This window comes from Mytilus edulis, chromosome 3 (assembly GCF_963676685.1).
Source record: "Mytilus edulis chromosome 3, xbMytEdul2.2, whole genome shotgun sequence".
In the NCBI taxonomy this organism is placed as follows: Eukaryota; Metazoa; Mollusca; class Bivalvia; order Mytilida; family Mytilidae; genus Mytilus; species Mytilus edulis.
Genome location: NC_092346.1, coordinates 98,878,086 through 98,896,575, shown reverse-complemented (window position 1 = coordinate 98,896,575; position 18,490 = coordinate 98,878,086). Strand labels below are relative to the sequence as shown.

Below are 18,490 nucleotides of genomic sequence, written 5' to 3'. Positions count from 1 at the left end.
AAATATTTTTTCACATGTTCAAAGGTAATCACGTGTGGCGGCCATATTGGTTTGTTTACAAATTTGATAAGAAGCCTCTAGAACCATGACCATAAATATTCTTCCGAAAACGTAAACTTTATGCAATACTATTTTATCAATCATGATTATTTTCATAAATTTAGATTTGATTATTTAAAGAAATAAAATTATAACAATTACGGTTTTAGATTAGAAATTCTTCACAGACATGCTTTGATCTATTTATAGCCAAATTAGTTTACCTGTGTAAAAATGTAAATAATGGATATTAATTTGTTTACTAAACAAGTAAAGATGGATGGAAGATAATAATTCACATAAATATTTCAGGACATTTGATTTATTTTAATAAATATAGGATTTAAAAACTGCAAGTGCAAACAAATTTAATCATTACATAATCAGCTGATATTTTTTTACGCAACCATCGTGGTGATGTAACTGATAAAAATCACTCCATCGATCCTCCAGCCCTTTCACATATGAAGCAATAGATCTACTTATTATTGCAAAATATTCAATGAATATACATTCATCGTCTAATTGAATATATCGGGTAATCGGATATTTTTAGCTGACATTTTGGGTATCCAATTGTCCGAAGTCTACTGTACTACCATAAAAAAAGAAAATTTTTTAAATTTTTAAGTCAAAAGTGGGAAAATTCATTATATTTGGAACAACTTTTCTAAATGAGGTGTCAAATTAATAAAGAAGATATAAGTTTAGAAACATCACAAAATTCTTTTGACATGTTTTGACCATTTAAAGACAAATCCCTCTATTGTTTATGCGCATATAAAAGCGCAACAGTACTATGCCGTCAGCGGTTTATGACGTCGCGGTTTCCGCGAACTGGAAACGTTTATTAGAGTTATTCCTCTTTGAGCCGATGGAGAGAGTGACATTCGTTTTGATAGGTTAATTTTCCGAGAAAAAAATGTACATGTTCCAGAATTGGATAAAATATGAGAATGAAAAGAGAGTCAACTATACAGTAATCTAACAACAACAAATACACAAAAATGACTGCAAAGAAACGATACAGAATCTGGATACTCGACAGAAAGATGAGCCAATCAAATTATAATATAATACTTTTTTCCTTAATTTTCTATATGTATAGACTTTCGTAGGTTCTTAATTATATCGAGATTTTACAAATCATTAAGAAAGTACGAAAATCATCAATCATTCTGGACATGTCCTCAAAATTCAATGTATCTTTAGCAATAGGTACATAACGTGCCTATATATGGATATGGCAAATTGCACTGACGTATTTTGAATGTGTACGGCACTTACATTTTTACATGAATATAATAATTAGATTTCTGATAAACACCAACAAAACAGTAACCTAACGACGTATCCATGTAAAACAAAGAACATCTATAGAAGTTAACATAAAAGCTTCTAACATTCTAGGTTTTTTATATGACCATTCCGAGTTTGTTCCGATTTACCAAATTTGATATTTATGTGCAAGGTGCGCAATTTTTGTATGAAAAAAACATAATCGTGTCTGTGTTAAAAAGTTGTCGGAATGAAGAATTACAGAGAAGTTCAATTAAAAGGAGATTTGAGAAAAGAGGTCGGACTAGATTTTATCCATACTCACGGTATGACATCTGTATGAGTATACTTAGACTGAGTTTCTAGCAACATTACGGAATATTTCGACATTCGTTGATGCCTAAGGATGAATGATCAAAACAGATATGATGTTAATTAGACCCCGTTAACACTTGCACGGAATTGAAATAAAATCTATCTCTAACGAGCATCTCTCGTTTTCGATCTTTTAAGAACTTGTGCGTTTACATTTAGTATATACTAGTATTGCATATCTAAAATAATCGGTCTAACCATTTCGATAACAAAAAATCGTAGAAAATTGAATAAGGAAATATTTGGTTCATGAGATAATTATATGCTTCTGCATTTATTAAATTTTATTTTTGATTAACATGTCATAAGTAATCATAAACAAAGAATTGTCAGAAAAAAATTACGTATAACGGAAGATGAGTAATTTACAGAAAATAAAAAATAATAATGAATAAATACAATAGAGACAAGAAAGCAATTGAAAAGATTTGTTTCGTAATAGGTGCAACGTATTTCAACGTATAAGTTAATAAGGAACGAATAAGTAATGGTATCAGTCGAGCGCTGAAACGGGTCCTGTCTCAACTCAGGAGTCGGTAATTAAGGGGTTGTTGTTTGTAAAAGAACTACATCTATTAGTTTTTCATTAATTTTGTTTTGTTATTTTCTAGTTTGAATTGTGTTACATTTGTCCTTTCGGGACCTTTTGTAGTTGTTTGTGCGGTATGGGATTTGCTCAATGTTGTAGGCCGTACTTTGACCCATAGTTAATAATTTCCTGTGTCAATTGGTCATTTGTGGAGAATTGTGTTATTTGCAATCATACCACATCTTCTTTTTTTATTTATATATTTTCAGAAGAATGACGCAAAAAACGTCGAATATATTTATTTGGTTTTTATTATCTCTATGGCACGTTCTGTCAAATCATTTGAGAATAAACACTGAAATCAGCTTTTTTAAAGAACATTTTTAAACTGACCATGCGCAGATTTATTTTCATATCTACATAAAACACTTGGAATTTTATATCGATTGATTGATTGAAAAGTCGATCGCGATGTATATAAAACGTTTTCACTTGAAGAAAAATCCGTTTTTTTAAAACTACATCTGGAAATGGAATGTTTACGTCCGATTGAAGATCAATCTTTCTCATTTTTGCAATACTAAAGATCGGCGATCTCAGAAATGATCGATCTTTATTGTTAGTGGAAACGGAGTCTTATATTTCTAATGATTTTAAGTAATTATCATCTAAATAAAAAGGAACAACATTCTTAAACGAAATTAAAATTCATGATATATACCTGAAGCTAAATTCTGTCTTGTCTTTCAGATATACTTTGATTGAACAATGATATTATAAAAAAATGTCTTCACTATTTTAAAAAGAATTTCTGTTAAACACATAAGCACTATGAATAACCTGAAATGAAATGTTCATAGAAGCATTCGTGTGTACATTTGTACAACGCATTGTTTTCCAACCACCGCATTTATATTACGTGTCTGTGATTATATACTGACTTAAAACTAAGTACTATCATATGTGTAGATTAATGTGAATTTATCGTAGTTTAAAACAAACAAACAACAAATCAGCAAATAACGAGAACTGGGTTGTCCCTTATTTGTAAGAATATAGCCTAAACCGGCCGAACGTCTTTCGACGTTGTTTTTAGAATTGGCACAATATGTTCCCGCCAATTCAAATTGTGACCCCCTTTTTAGAAATATCTCTTTTTACATTACGGTGACCCCATCTTTTTATTTCCTTATTTTGTTTAGATATAAACAACGCATATTCTATTGAAGACTCATGGAGAAATTATTGGTCAATTTTTTTTAAACTTAATTTTTTTATAGGTATTTCACAATAAAAAAGGCGGGAAAACTATTATAGCAACTTATCATTATTATTTTCCACTCAGAAAATGGTGATATTATTAAAATAGTTTGTATTAACAACAAGGTTAACAAAACAGACACGTTTTTATTGGATACGGACTTTAAAAAAAAATATTACACTGCTATTGAGTAGAAGTCCCAATTTCCAAATTCCGTGAAAAAGATGGCGTTTTAAATCGAAAACGAGGTCGGTGACCCCATTTTTTTATTTGCTTATTTTAAAGCTTTTACCTAGCCTAAAGTAAAAATAAAATATAAAGAAGATATTATTGGTAGATCTGAATAGAAGGATTTGTCTTTAAGCATAGTTCTTGGGGAAAAGTTTCATCAAATAATATGAATATGAAGGTGCTCATTTTTTACAGTGGGTTGTAATTTTCTTCCAGTGGGTTGTAATTTTCTTCCAGTGAGGGTTACCCCTCATTTGGAGTGTTGTTCCCCAACCTGTTAAAGGTCCAGCTTTGTGCATAATTCAAAATTGGAAATTTCAACAAGCACCTAATATTCTTACAAAAAAAGATAAACCCTGACCTGCTAGCTACTTGTTCATCTTTTCTACCGATTTAATAACTAGAATCATGCAAACAGACTTAAGAAAAAGGCATGTAAGTTCATCATACAAATATGACACAGTCACTTTTTCTAGACAATCCAGATCGTGCAAAATACTTCGCTAAAAATTGTAACGTTTGAAATTGTTATTGCGCACTAAAAAAACCATGGGAACTTTCAACACCTGAAATTTCCAGAAATTGAACATATCACATGGTTATATGTTGACCATGCAATTACTTAAAAATTCTAATGAAAAAAAACCGCCAAAAAATCGATTAAAAATTCACATGTTTTACATTGACTTTGTATACGTTTCATAAATTCTATTTATAAAACTGATATTGGATCATTTTTTGCACTTTTTAAAATGGTGTAATTTGGTATATCGAATTACACGTCTAAATGAGCTTTTTCATCCCATTAAGAAGGTTAGGGTCATTTAAGGCAAACAATTCAAACTTCTCAGACAGTTAGGTTACTGCATATCAAATCAAAGTCCAGACAGAGCACATTTCAAATATCAAATTGACGTCCCCCAAAAAATGGTTCGGTTGGTTGCAAATATTGAATTGTCTTCTATGATCAGATTGTCTAAGGCCGAACAAAAAAGTATGTGAGTTCATACCAGTATCTTGTCTTAGGGAGGGATAAATCCTACTTTGTAAAGGATCACTCTGATCCAAACAAAAAATTCTTTGAAACTGACATTATCAAGATGCTTAATATTTTGATTGACAACATATTTGTTACGTTCGGAGGATGTGTTTTTCAACAGACTGTCAGCATTCCAATGGGAACCAATTGTGCCCCTCTTTTTGCCGACTTGTTTCTTTATTATTATGAGGCTGACTTCATACAGGAACTTCTTAGGAAGAAAGATAAGAAGTGTACTATTGTTTGTCTGTTTGTCTTTTTCATTTTAGCCATGGCGTTGTCAGTTTATTTTCGATTTATGAGTTTGACTGTCCCTCTGGTATCTTTCGTCCCTCTTTTACTGTACCTCTACCTATCCTTATCTTTATCCCCTAATTTTTTGTTTACCATTTTTGATTAAGCACTGTTAAAGTTTGTCATAATGTTGCTCCCATAGACGCAATGTGAAAAAAAATATTAATTTTTTTTTTAAATCCCTATCTTCCTATCCCATTTTTTTTCAGCACGTCACAGGAAACACACATACTTTTGTTTGGCCTTATATCAAATGAAAGGAAATAATGTGAGACATTTCAAATATCTTTTTTTCCCCTCAAAATATGTATTAAATGGGATTATTAAGCGAAACAATAGTGTTGTCTTATCGCAAATGAATAAAAGTTGATCAATAAAATTAAGAATGGAAATGGGAAACATGTCAAAGAGACAACAAGCCGAACAAAGTGCAGAAAAACAGCCGAAAGCCACCAATTGGTCTTCAACGCAGCAAGACAAGTCTCCATTTATACAATAACATACTTTCAAACTCGAACATTTAGTTAGATAAGGTCATCATTGACAATAATTGCGAAAATTAGAAAGTTAACATAAAAATAGTGTACGAAAGCACTTTCAATATCATTTTAAAAACAAGTCGGGGTCAAAGGTTTTTTAGATTAGATAAAGATGAAATGATAGTTTTTTAGTATGGGTTGTTTTAAGATAGTTGTGATTCATACGTAACGTATTGCTATATGGATGTTAATTGTTTATGAACACTATTTAAATAAAACTTCTCTTTTCAGTTAAAAGATTTAATTTTCTATTGTGAAGGAAATAGATGGAATGCATGTTAGTCTTTGAGTGTCAGATCGAAAAGACAGTACATAAGAATGGCTGTAGAACAACGACTGAACATTATTCTGGTTTTGATTTTATGTATCAACTGTGGAATTTTGGTAAGTTTTGTCTCGTTATGTAATAAGTTTTAATTGACAAGTTTCGGAGAGAATATTCCCAAAAAGTTTGTGTATCCTTTTCAAGAATTTGTATTAATAAATTAATTCTTTTATTTATTTTTGAAAGAAGGTTACTTGTCAGACATACAATGCGTAGAAATCAGTCGCAACAGTATGCTTAATACTTGTATGGCATTAATAAATACTTTAGCATTATGCAGACTAAATATCTTAATCCGTTGAAGTTCTTTCCGAAGCTAAATCAACCACGAATGTGCCCATAGTACACAGATGCCTCACACGCATTATCATTTTCTATGTTCAGTGGACCACGACATTGGGGACAAAAATCTAATTTGGCATTAAAATTAGAAAGTTTGCTAAGTTTCAAGTTGATTGGTTTCATATTTATTAAACACTAACTTGACCAAAAACATTGATTTGAAGTGGGACAGACGGACAAAAGAACGGACGCACAGACCAAAAAACAAAAACAAAAATGCCCCTAAGTGTGTAATAAAATAAAGTTAAAATAGCTCGTAAAACATTTAATTCGATAGATATGATATCAATTTCGCAACATATAGGTTATCACTTATCGCTTGTTTTGTAACAGTAATAAGCATTAAAGGAAACGTGAAAGATCGAATCCCTAACAACAATATGGAAATTAGAGAACTTTTCATAGGAAATTTATACTGAAATTCATCTGAAAGGATTTTTTACAGTTTGTTGTTACACCCCTGAACAAATTATGTGTGATATCCGTGACAGACAAATGCGAAGATGCGTTTCAAATCCCAAAAGACTGAACCATCCGTGGCTAACTTGTTCCACTTCCAGACCAATTTTTAATCTTGGATGCTAAGGCCAGTCAATTAAATGTTAGTGCTTTACTTTCAGAAGAAACACAGAGGCAAAGAGCATACATCTGTAAAGCTTTACAATAAACCAACTTTGAACGATATAAGTGTAAATTGAAAAGAGCCCGTTTTCCCGTCATTTCAGCATTGAAAAATGTTCTGCCAAATGGTTGCCATCTTTTAAAAAGTAAGCTGTATGTGTGGACAACTCATGGACTAAGTTCATATGATCTCATCATATTTATAGCTCAGACTTGAAACATGTAGAGTTCAATGTACATCATGCCTCCACCACAAACAGAATGACCTTCAATACAATAACGGAGACAGTTATAAACCATGAAACCTACAATGCAGTGTGAATCATTACTGCACCCATGAAAACAAGATGCATTATCGCAGACATTTGGACCAAAATACACTGAAAACAAGAATGTGTCCAAAGTACACGGATGCCCCACTCGCATTATCATTTTCCATGTTCAATGGACCGTGAAATTGGGTAAAAATCTAATTTGGCATTAAAATTAGAAAGATCATACCATAGAGAACTTGTGTACTAAGTTTCAAGTTGATTGGACTTCAACTTCATCATAAACTACATTGACCAAAAACTTTAACCTGAAACTCACACTTTCATTTTTTATGTTCAGTGGGCCGTGAAATTAGGGTCAAAAGTCTAATTTAAAATTAGAATGATCATATCATAAGGAACATGTGTACTAAGTTTCAAATTGATTGGACTTCAGCTTCATCAAAAACTACCTTGACCAAAAACTTTAACCCGAAGCGGGACAGACGGACGAACGAACGGTACAATGAACAGACGGAAACATAATGCTCCTCTACTATCGTAGGTGGGGCATACAAATAAAAGAGATGACATTGAGATTAAAGTTCAGTTCAGTTTAGTTTCTTGTGTATTCCTCCAATAATTGTGGAGCACTACCCAAAGGGTATAATTTTAGAAACTATATACACCTTAAAACATAAGGAAACATTTAATTATACACATATTCAGTGGTTTTTCTATGTATTAGCTACTAGATTTCAAATTGTAATAGAGTTTTTTCTACTCTGTTGATAAAGTCTTTTCCTCTTTGGTCTGAAAATACTATTTGTCGGCGCAGAATTTCACATTGTATGGTTCCTGAATTTCGAACAATATATATGAAGAAGGTAAGTAGACTTTTGTCTAATGTGATGGCAATAGGTTCTGCTCCTATCAGGGTATATATAGACAGCCATATTTGCTGTATTATTTGGAAGCCTTTGAATTTGTCGAAGGATTTTTCTCTCTGCCAGTTCTAGCATATCCTTTTCTTTTGCAAGTAAGTTCATCACCTCAAGTCCGTAGATGCTTCTTGGTATTGCATATGTTCTATATAGCTTGTATGCGAGCATGGGTGAGAATCCCTTTCTGACATGTAAACGAGCTCCAAGGAGGCTGTATATCGTTGCCCTATCGGTTCTTATTCTTTCTGAGATACTTGCACGGTTTTGCTCGTTTCTTTTGATACCTGGATGTTTGGTTTCATTGGTAATATTGATGTCATCGTGTTCAAATTGTAATGTTGATATGTTTCAGCCTTTACATTGTATAAAACAGCTTCAGATTTAGTTAATAATTTAGAAATAATTTTACCAAATACACAACGACCGGGAGCTATGAATAGTTCCATGATATCACAACAGAACTTCACTGAGACATAGATTAAATCGTAGCCAGAATACAATAAAACTTTAAAATAACCATGGAGTGAGTTACCCTAGATATACTGGCTCCACTCTCAACATCAGAAACATTTTGTTTTAAATCTGCAGATACCAGATGTTTAAAAATACCCAAAATACAGATAGACTCGCTGTTTTCCTTGTATAGTGTTGAAATATAAAATTACCTCCCTTGTTTATCTTAATTGGTGGTGTGTGTTTAACATCCCTGTAATATACTCCCCTTTTTCAAATGCTCAATCAGTCAAGGTATAGATACCGCAAATATCTATAAGAATAGTTACGCTTTGTGGAAAATTATCTAGAAGTATCAACCATTTCCTCCCCGAAGATATTACTTGTTCAGTAATCAGCACCTTTATGTTGACATGAATTATTATGAATTAGATCACCTCAGCTGTTTTTGTAAAACCTTTCAGAAATATTGGTTCTCAATGCTTTTCAGTTTCGTACTTAATTTGGCCACTAACATTTATGGTTCGATGTTCACTGATGAGTCTTTTGTAGACGAAACACGCGTTTGGTGTATAATATTATAAGCCTGTCTGATATGTCTGATGAGTTTGATTTACCAATGCAAGTTCAAAATACTGATTTATAGTATTAGAGAAAGGACAACAGACCAAAAAGTAACCTTGATGCCAATCCTAGATATATATATCTTCCAGAATAATGAATGCTTGATATGCCACTAACAATCTTGAAAAGACAGCTTGCCAGTATAGAGACACACGGATACCGCCAATCTGGAGTGTGTCTATGATGCTTTTCATAAAGACAGTTGTTTTCAAGAATAAGTGACAGAGTAGCACATAAACAAAAGAACCATGATGTTGAGAATCAATCTAGAGAAACCAACGTCCTGTCAGAGCCTAAAATTTAGGCACCCTACCCAACGAACAGCTAAAAGTCAACTAGATATAACCACTAAAGGAGGTTTGCTGCTCAGTTTCTAAATAAATAACTTTCCATAACACTAGCATATATTGATAGGGAATTATTTGAGGAATCAAAAAAGCCAAAAAAAATATAGGGGTCAATGTGCTTGTTTTCGAGATATTGGCCATTCGAATTTTGGCGGAAAATGTTCTCTCTTGATTTTTCGTGGCTTTATCATTGACCAGTTAAAGCTCCAAAACTAAAATAAATAAGATTTATTAAAAGAAAAGTGGGGGTCCATGGTCAAATTTTTTTAAGGCATTCAAATGGATAAAACAAGAGAATTTCTAAAATCTGACAAATTTCCAAAACATGACAAGCAAACATCCTTAAACTCCATTCGCAACAGCGGAGGCAACTTGTTAGCAAAAAGCTGGAAAATTCTAACCCTGTGATCCATGCCAGCTACAATGTATCCCACCAGCCAGAATGGACTGGAAGTTTAACTCGATTAAGGTACCGACTAGTGCAACATACATGGAGTGGCCACTCAGGGATTGGAGAAAGCTGATATCTTACCGTTAGTTGTTGACATGGAAATGTGCTGGCCTGCATCCTTATAAATCAATTGCATGGCCTTCTTAGAAACAAATGAGCCAGAATTTAAGGAAACGGAAAACCTGGTGAGAAAGTGCCGTTATTATAATAATGAACTGTTGCGAAATGCTATTAATAAAGACCAGTCAGAACTAAGTGTAATGTTGAAACCAGTCACATAGACACACCTCCACAGACAAGATAATCCAAATGAGTTACCGACGCAATATTTCTCTACGTTAAATATGAACATTACCATGTATAAACTCTCATAACTCCAAATTAACTTTTATTTTAATGATCCTTCGACGTAATTGTGGAATCCATATATCCCGGCCTGTATATAATCAGCGTGCTAAAAATTCTAACTTAGTATGTGAAATTCAGGCGAATGTCTTTTTCTAAGGAGAGGATAGTGTAGCTACTAGAATTACTGACATGACATTTTTGTTACAAACTGTAAGTCTGTTATTTATTGAGGAGATGTATAAGTACCCTGTAACGTCTACTATGTTTGTTTGTTAGATATTATTCTGCTATATGTGTCAATCTGATAAGTATTAGCCGTTTCTAACTGATGTTTAGCTCACCCGACCTGAAAGATCAACAAACACATCACCATCACCAAAACACAATTTTGTCATGAATTCATCTGTGTCCTTTGTTTGATATGCACGTAAACCAAGGTGAGCGACACAGACTCTTTAGAGCCTCTAGTTTATAGTTTGTTTTTATGTTGATTGTTGGTACTATATATATATTAGACCACTGTCTCAAGTTATGGGTAGTGTTGGTGCATTAGAAATAGTTTAACCCCGCTACACTCAGTTTACGTACCTGTCCCAAGTCAAGAGCCTGTAATTTAGTGGTTGTCGTTTAATTTGTTGATGTTTATCATATCTGTTATTATTTTGTTTATGAATCAAGTCGTTTGTTTTCTTGTTTAAATTGTTTAACATTTGTCAATTCGGGACCTGAGTATGCGATATGGGTTTTTGGTCATTGTTGACTTGTATACTTGTTCATTTCTATTTCATTTGGTCCTTTGTAGAGAGTTGTCTTATTGGTAATCAAACAACATCTATTTTTTAAATGTAAATTGAAATTTCATACTTCAGAAGGTCAACAAGAACAACATGGGATATACATTATTTAAATGCTTTCAAATATTCGTTTTTGAACGTTCATGGTGAAGGTAAATCTAGAAAAGCGCTTTGAACGCACGACATTTATAAAAAAAACTATTATTTCATTTTATTTTTAATAGAGAGAACCTGTGTTGGAAAACGTTTGTTGCTTTATGAACTTTAACATACACTGCTCATTTTGTGACATTTGTATCTTTTCTTATTTAACAACTTGTAAGAGCTTGAGAAAAAGGAAGTAAAGCGAAACTTGCGCGCACAAGAATATCTACAAATCGACATGACATTAACGCGGATCTCAAAGAGAAAATAAACAATATTTGACAGATTGCAGTATAATAAAAAAATAAACTGACCAATCATAGTCATATAAATCCTACTTTTAAAGAATAAAAAAATATTATTTCAGACAACAAAGGATATAAATGCATAATTATTCGATTTCCATTTCAATAATCAAAGTTGTATGCAAAATGTGACCATTATCGACGTAGTCCATTGACTGTAACTTGACCTGCTTTATTATTACTACAAATAAAATTATTCTTATTCTTATAGGCAAAATCATTGTTAGATGATAAGCACATAAATGAATTCATCAACTCTAGGAAACTTCGTGAAGGTAAGGAAATATCTTTTTAAGTTTTAAATGTGTGTGATTTGCAACATTAGGGGTAGTCTAGAGAACGGATAGATTCAAAGGTTCTAAAGTGTTGAATGTGCCCTTCATCGAAAAACAATATGCCATTCTATCATGGAAATTTTTTTTATGATTATTAAAAAAACAATGATGGCAAGGAATCCGATATTGAATGTATCATTAAATATTCGCACACCAGTTTCTGTTTGATATTAATCAACACTTCATCTGATCATGTCGATCACACTCTCTGTTTCAAGCAAGTCTAGTAGAATAATAAAAGAAACATTGTACAAGTTGTTATCTTGTACAGATTATAATTTGTACAGATTTTTCGTACAAGTTATCAGTGTTTTATAAACTGCTTAACTCAAATGGATGATGCAAGCACACAGTCTTTTGTTTCGCATATTTCTGTAATATTTTCACAAATAAGTGATACAGTCTCACACTGAGCATTGATACAAAGACCACAAAAACTTGAAAAAGACTTTTTATGGATATGAATATAGTATAAGGAGAAAAATAAAATTAGAATTTTAACAATTTAGATATCCTCATTTACATTTTGAGGAAAAAGAGGATATCACTAAATGTTAGATTGGAATAAATACATCTGAATTTAGAACATTAAACTGGTACATTTTAGAAGATAAACCTGTATCACCAGGTGCAAGAAGGTATGTGTCAAAAAACTTATAACTTGTAGTACAAAAACCCTGTACAAATTATAACTTGTACAAAATAACATCTTGTACACAAAATATATATACATTAACCAAAAAAGATACAGGAAAATGTTTGAAAATAATTCTGTTTCTTCTTGTAATAACTTTTTGATATAACAACAATCATTCAGATATGCTCATGTGTATTTGTAAATCTCCACATATTTTTTTTCAGATGGCTTTAATGAGTTTGAGTTGACATCAGTCCAAGAAAATATAAATTTAAATCAGAAGAGGTAGAATTATGTTTTTAGCATATCAAACTTATTTCCGAATGTTATCTACCGAATAAGGCTTATTACAGGGTTTGTACTAACATGTACATAAGACCCCGATTTATCAAATGCTAAAAAAATCAAAAGGGAAAAGATTCGTGTAAACAAATCAACGAAAAACAAATATGACCCACAGCAAACAAAAATAACCTCTGAAGTACAGGCTCCCAAACCAGGACAGGTAACTCAGATTGTCTTTGGGCCAATGTTTGCAGGTGATAATCTCCCGATCCCCAACCCAAGACAGCGACGCAATAAATAAATCCACACACAAACAACTTGCAACCATCAGTTGGAAAAGGGTTGACTAATCAGATTGAGACCTAACACACAAAAAGACAACTATAAATATAAAATCATGTATTCAAGTTTCAAATGTCAATCAGTAGACATCTAATGGATTTTGTATACATACGTCATAAACAGTCAGAAAATAACATGAACTTGTGCAATTCCTTATATATATTATAAGTATCGACAGCATGTAGGTCCTTGTCTGCTCTTAGCTGCAAAGCAATACACATGTTTTCTCATGTTTTAATATATTTATAACAACATAAACGTTTGTTCTCATTAACACAATCAAGTAGTAACTGTATTGTATTTGACATACAATATAAAACTATACTTATATAATTGTATCAATCATCACTTGCAGTTACTAAATCAAAAACTTGATCAACTAAGATAATAAAAAAATTAATAAACATCTTTTTCATTTTACCATCGCCTGTTTTTAAGGAAAATAAGATATGCAATTAATAGTAGAATAATTCCCTTTTAAGCCTTGATGCTGCGTCAATCCATCGACGAAGAAGATCATTAGACTCTAGAAAATTAATTGACATTACAATATCTGCATTTGGGGAAGCGTACAATATGATTCTTCAACATACACAGTCAGTACTTCATCCTTCAGCTAAAGTTTTCATAATAACTGAGGAACAAGAAACTGAATGGAATGGAGATCATCCGGATTGTTTCTTGAATGGAAATGTCCATTCTCATGATGGAACTGTCTCGGCATCATTTTGCAAAGAATTGGTATACTATTTTATTCTAGAAATTGGCAAACACTTAACATAGAAATGAACATGAGAATTTGAAAATATATAGTAAACATTAAAAGTTTTGCTTTATATCTAATTTTAATGCACATGTGTTTCAATAGAATTCTTGGTTTCACATAACATTTTATGTTTAAGTCCGAATTGATCCATTTAAGTGGTATAAATGGTTAGTACACATGTATGACTGGTTCGGATTAGCGTGCACTTGATCACGGTCATACCAGAAACATGGGGAAAACGAAACACGACGAAAATACAATATCAGTGTACAGAACAAATCACACAAAAGATTACATTAGATGCTCCAAACAGGTAAGCAGATCCTGCTCAAAATAATGCACTCGTGTTTGTTATGCAAATACAAATTCTGTGATAAGTTCAATTCAATGGGATAGGCAAAATTTTCATAACAAAGCAATATATTAACTCAAAGTAATCTTCAATGTTGCATATGAACGTATATTAAAATAGAATTTATCAATTAAGCAAGGAATGATGTCAACTAGCGACCATGAACTTCACTTTGAAGTTTTACCACATCATATTCGAAGACGGAGTGCATTAAGGGATGAACAGCATACAACACTGATAGCAAGAAAACGACGTGAAGATTTTAAGTTCTCAGATTTAAGCAAAACGAAAGGTAATCATAGATTTTCTGGTAAAGATATTTATCTTAAAGTAGTGTTGGCTTTTATTAAGTAAGTTGTTCCATTACCAACATATTTGTCTTAATGATAATAATTATTTTTATTTGGTATCGATTGATAATGATATAAGTTGATTTTTTAAGCGTTAGATATATTGTGTTCTTAAAAAAATAATCAAACAGGACATGCGAAAGTCTGACAACAATGATTCAACATTGTGAACGAACTGAAATCATATAAGCGTTACATCTAGTGACCATAGAACTAGAAAAGAGTTTCCATCTTCTTAAACATATCCTGTTTATAACTAATGAAATAATATACGTTTCAGGACCTGTTCTGTAAATTGTTCATGCTATTTCAGATTACATTCTTATTAATCAAACTGAACCCAACAACCAAAGAATACACAAACGGTCGGTGCCTTCTACTGATTTCACAATAGAATTGGCCGTGTATGTTGATGCTGACTTCTTGACTTATAAATTAACAACTACTAACATCACACGAAGAGTTGAAACCATGCTTTTGAAATATAATGCCGTAAGTAGATTTATGTAATGTGAATTATAAACATCATTTAAACTAACAATACCTAGCACATCGTTAATAGTACAGTAGTGCTTTTCCTTATTATGCATAAAATATTCGCCACTGGACGCTTAGTAATAAAATACGACGTATTAGTTGAAAAATAAGTCTAGGAATAAAAAGACAATCATATGAGTAAAAAAAAGGGTGAATCGCACGAACTACAAACAGAATAGACCTAGATATGCCTAGATCGTTTATATCTCCAGTGATGTTAACCATTAACTTACCAACATTTTCGTGAACTTTCAAATGATGGCATTCGTCATTTAACAGAGCCGTTGTTACCCTTTTGAAACTGAATAATATGCTTAAGTGTTATGAAAAAAATATCACTCAACAAACTTAAATAGTTTTCATCAAAAATAAACAACATCGTTTTGGATATTGCCAATCACATACTTCTTCGAATACTTGTAGTTAACAATCAGATTTCCAGACCTAAATAAATAATTCAAAATGTTCGTTTTATTTTTAACGTTATCATAAAGCGGGAGGTTTGGCTAGCCATTACACCAGGTTTTTTCTTAAAATGTCCTAAACCAAGTTAGGTATATGGAAGTTGTTACCAAATAGATCATTTCTATTAGGTTGGCGGTTTTTTTGGGTTTTTTTTTTTTGCACTTCGGTTTTCCTGTAGTTCATTTGTTTTCCTCTTATAGTTGATATGTTCCTCTCGGTTTTGGTTTGTAACCCGAATTTGTTTTCTCTCAATCAATTAATGACTTTTGAACACCGGTATACTACTGCTGCCTTTAATTGGTATTTAGTTTATATGCGTAACTTCATGAAAAAAGTAAAATCACAAAAATACTGAACTCCGAGTATTGAGTATAAATAAAGTATACTATAGAGTTTTAGACATTTTAATCTTGAATATTTATTTAAGGAACAACTTATTCATTACATATTTAATGGTTAAGTGTTGATTAATGCAAAGATAACATACGGCGTCTGTCTTTAACTTGTTACGCATCGGAATATTATCCGTAATTTACAAAAAGAAAAGACATAGTCGAACCTAATTCTAGATATATATATAAATGTATTGATTTTCCCCTATTAGCCTGTTAAATTACCGAGAGTTTTCGTCGATGCGTTGATGTCGGTCTAACGAAACAGATTCCAAGAATTCGAAGGCATATAAGATAACAAAAGTTAAAGCTAAGTTTTTTGATTTATTCTATACATGAACAGAAATCATTCAATTCAAGCTAAATGATTAATACACAAAAAGGAAACAAATTGAAAATGATTTCGTGAGTCCATTCCAGCAACAGATATAGGAAGCTCTTATTCTAGAAAAATAAACCACGATGAATGAATAGGCTGACGTCACGGTAATGGATTGAATCATGCTTAGATTGTTGTTGCATTCATATTTAAGATATTTGTGTGGTGCATACAAAAAATAATATCGTAAGCCGTGTAATATTCAAACAGTTATAAATCTTTTGCATTTTCCAAAATAATGGCTTGCTCAAGTTTTATTTTGAGAGATAATTATAAATGACAGTGTATCATCAAAATCTTATTCATATTACAAAGAAAGCGTTCAAAATCTCAAGTGGTATCCATTTAATAACAACAACTTGATAAATGATTAATACATATATTTATCTTGTCATTTTTCTTAAAAAAAGATTGGGGGTTAAATACTTCAATATTGATCTTCCAATATAACCTCTTGAACGTATGAAGTGTTTTTGATGTAATTGTTATAAGAATTTAAAACTAACACGTTGTTTAGAAGTGGAATAAGGATGATATTATTATGACATGTTATCTGGATATAGTGTCTATGAGTCAGTAAAATACATGAAGACACTAGACTGAATATGATGATGAAGAATTGGTGAATTGTCTTGGGACAAAAATTATATGCATATCAGGACCTTCCGCTCGTACGACAATCACGAGTATACGAGACGAGCCATTTGACATTATTTCAAAAATCAAAAGAACAACAAACTTAGATTTAATAGACAGTTCATTTTTCAATTCTTTTGCATCCTCAAAGGGAATGCTCCGAAACATATATCAATAAATCATCAAAAGTTGAAAGGTGTTGTCTTTCAGCTTTGTCATGACGGTTGTTGATATTTATCTATCACTTTTTAGACTCATAATATAAGCACACGACAAACAGCAAGACAGTGGCATTAAAACTGTTGAGTTCTTTTTTATTTTCAAGTCTTTTATTTTTTTCTTTTCAGGTACAGTTTGAATGGAGTCGTGCCGAAGTTTTAAATTATAACGTCACTCTATCAATAAAGCTTATGACGTTTTTTGAAACAAATCCGGTGAGACTATATATATACTGTTGCAGTTATATGTATTTTTTGTAACTTCTCCAATATGCAGTCGTAACTAATATTAACTGAGCGTCACTGATGAGTCTTATGTAGACGAAACGCGCGTCTGACGTACTTAATTATAATACTGGTACCGTTGACCAGTAGTCAGCACTTCAGTGTTGACATGAATATCAATTATACGGTCATTTTTGTAAATTCCCTGTTACAAAACTTTGAATTTTTCGAAAAACTAAGGGTTTTCTTATCCCAGGAATAGATTATCTTAGCCGTATTTTGCACAACTTTTTGGAATTTTGGGTCCTCAATACTCTTCAAATTTGAACTTATTTGGCTTTACAACTATTTTGATCTGAGCGTCACTGATGAGTCTTATGTAGACAAAACGCGCGTCTGGCGTACTAAATTATAATCCTGGTACCTTTGATAAGTTTTTAATGAATAATGATAAATAACTACGACTTGTCCGTGAGTTTTTATCTTCTATAAGTTTTAAAATAAGGTGAGGAGAAGAGAGAGTCTACAGAAATGAGACAATTAAAAAAAAATAGAACTTTATTTATTAAACGTCTAAAATATATTTGTTTCTTCTCATAAAAGACCCGGACTTTGCATCCTACCCTTTAACTATCGACATTGACACTTAAAGCGTTTTCTCATATTTTTGTGATTGTTTATATTTCGAGTCCCCCAAACTATTGTTTGTATGTTGGTCCTTTTTTAGCCATTGCGCTGTCACTGTATTTTTCGGCTAATGAGTTTGAATATACCTTTCATCTTGTGTCTCTCTTTTTTGGAACATATTCTGGTTGATCTGATGGATGTGAATTCACAGCCAGATTTGTATATGTAAGTATATGAGGAGGATTCGAAAAAAAATCAGGAATCAAACTATTGTATGTACCATGCACCAAGCTTTTTAGCATTCCAAGTCTAAACCGTTTGTGAAATAGTGTAATAGAGAATTTCTAGAATTGTCTATAAACACAAATACGTAATTTAGTAAAAACAAATAATTTATCTCATAAACAACC

The 18,490-nt window shown here is 32.0% G+C and overlaps 1 protein-coding gene across 4 annotated transcripts in view; it reads left to right on the top strand.

Moving 5' to 3' along the window:
- Positions 1 to 18,490, top strand: part of LOC139517928 (A disintegrin and metalloproteinase with thrombospondin motifs 16-like) — a 78,852-nt gene that overhangs the window by 20,301 nt on the left and 40,061 nt on the right. The window contains exons 3-10 of one of the 4 annotated variants that reach the window (XM_071309482.1): positions 5,817 to 5,969; positions 6,873 to 7,019; positions 11,746 to 11,809; positions 12,731 to 12,791; positions 13,616 to 13,874; positions 14,387 to 14,543; positions 14,915 to 15,093; positions 17,358 to 17,444. In XM_071309482.1, the coding sequence (XP_071165583.1) occupies positions 13,710 to 13,874; positions 14,387 to 14,543; positions 14,915 to 15,093; positions 17,358 to 17,444 (588 nt within the window). In that variant the 5' untranslated portion in view covers positions 5,817 to 5,969; positions 6,873 to 7,019; positions 11,746 to 11,809; positions 12,731 to 12,791; positions 13,616 to 13,709. The remainder of the gene's footprint in view (positions 1 to 5,816; positions 5,970 to 6,872; positions 7,020 to 11,745; positions 11,810 to 12,730; positions 12,792 to 13,615; positions 13,875 to 14,386; positions 14,544 to 14,914; positions 15,094 to 17,357; positions 17,445 to 18,490) is intronic. The other 3 variants (XM_071309483.1, XM_071309480.1, XM_071309481.1) reach the window with 3 other exon arrangements.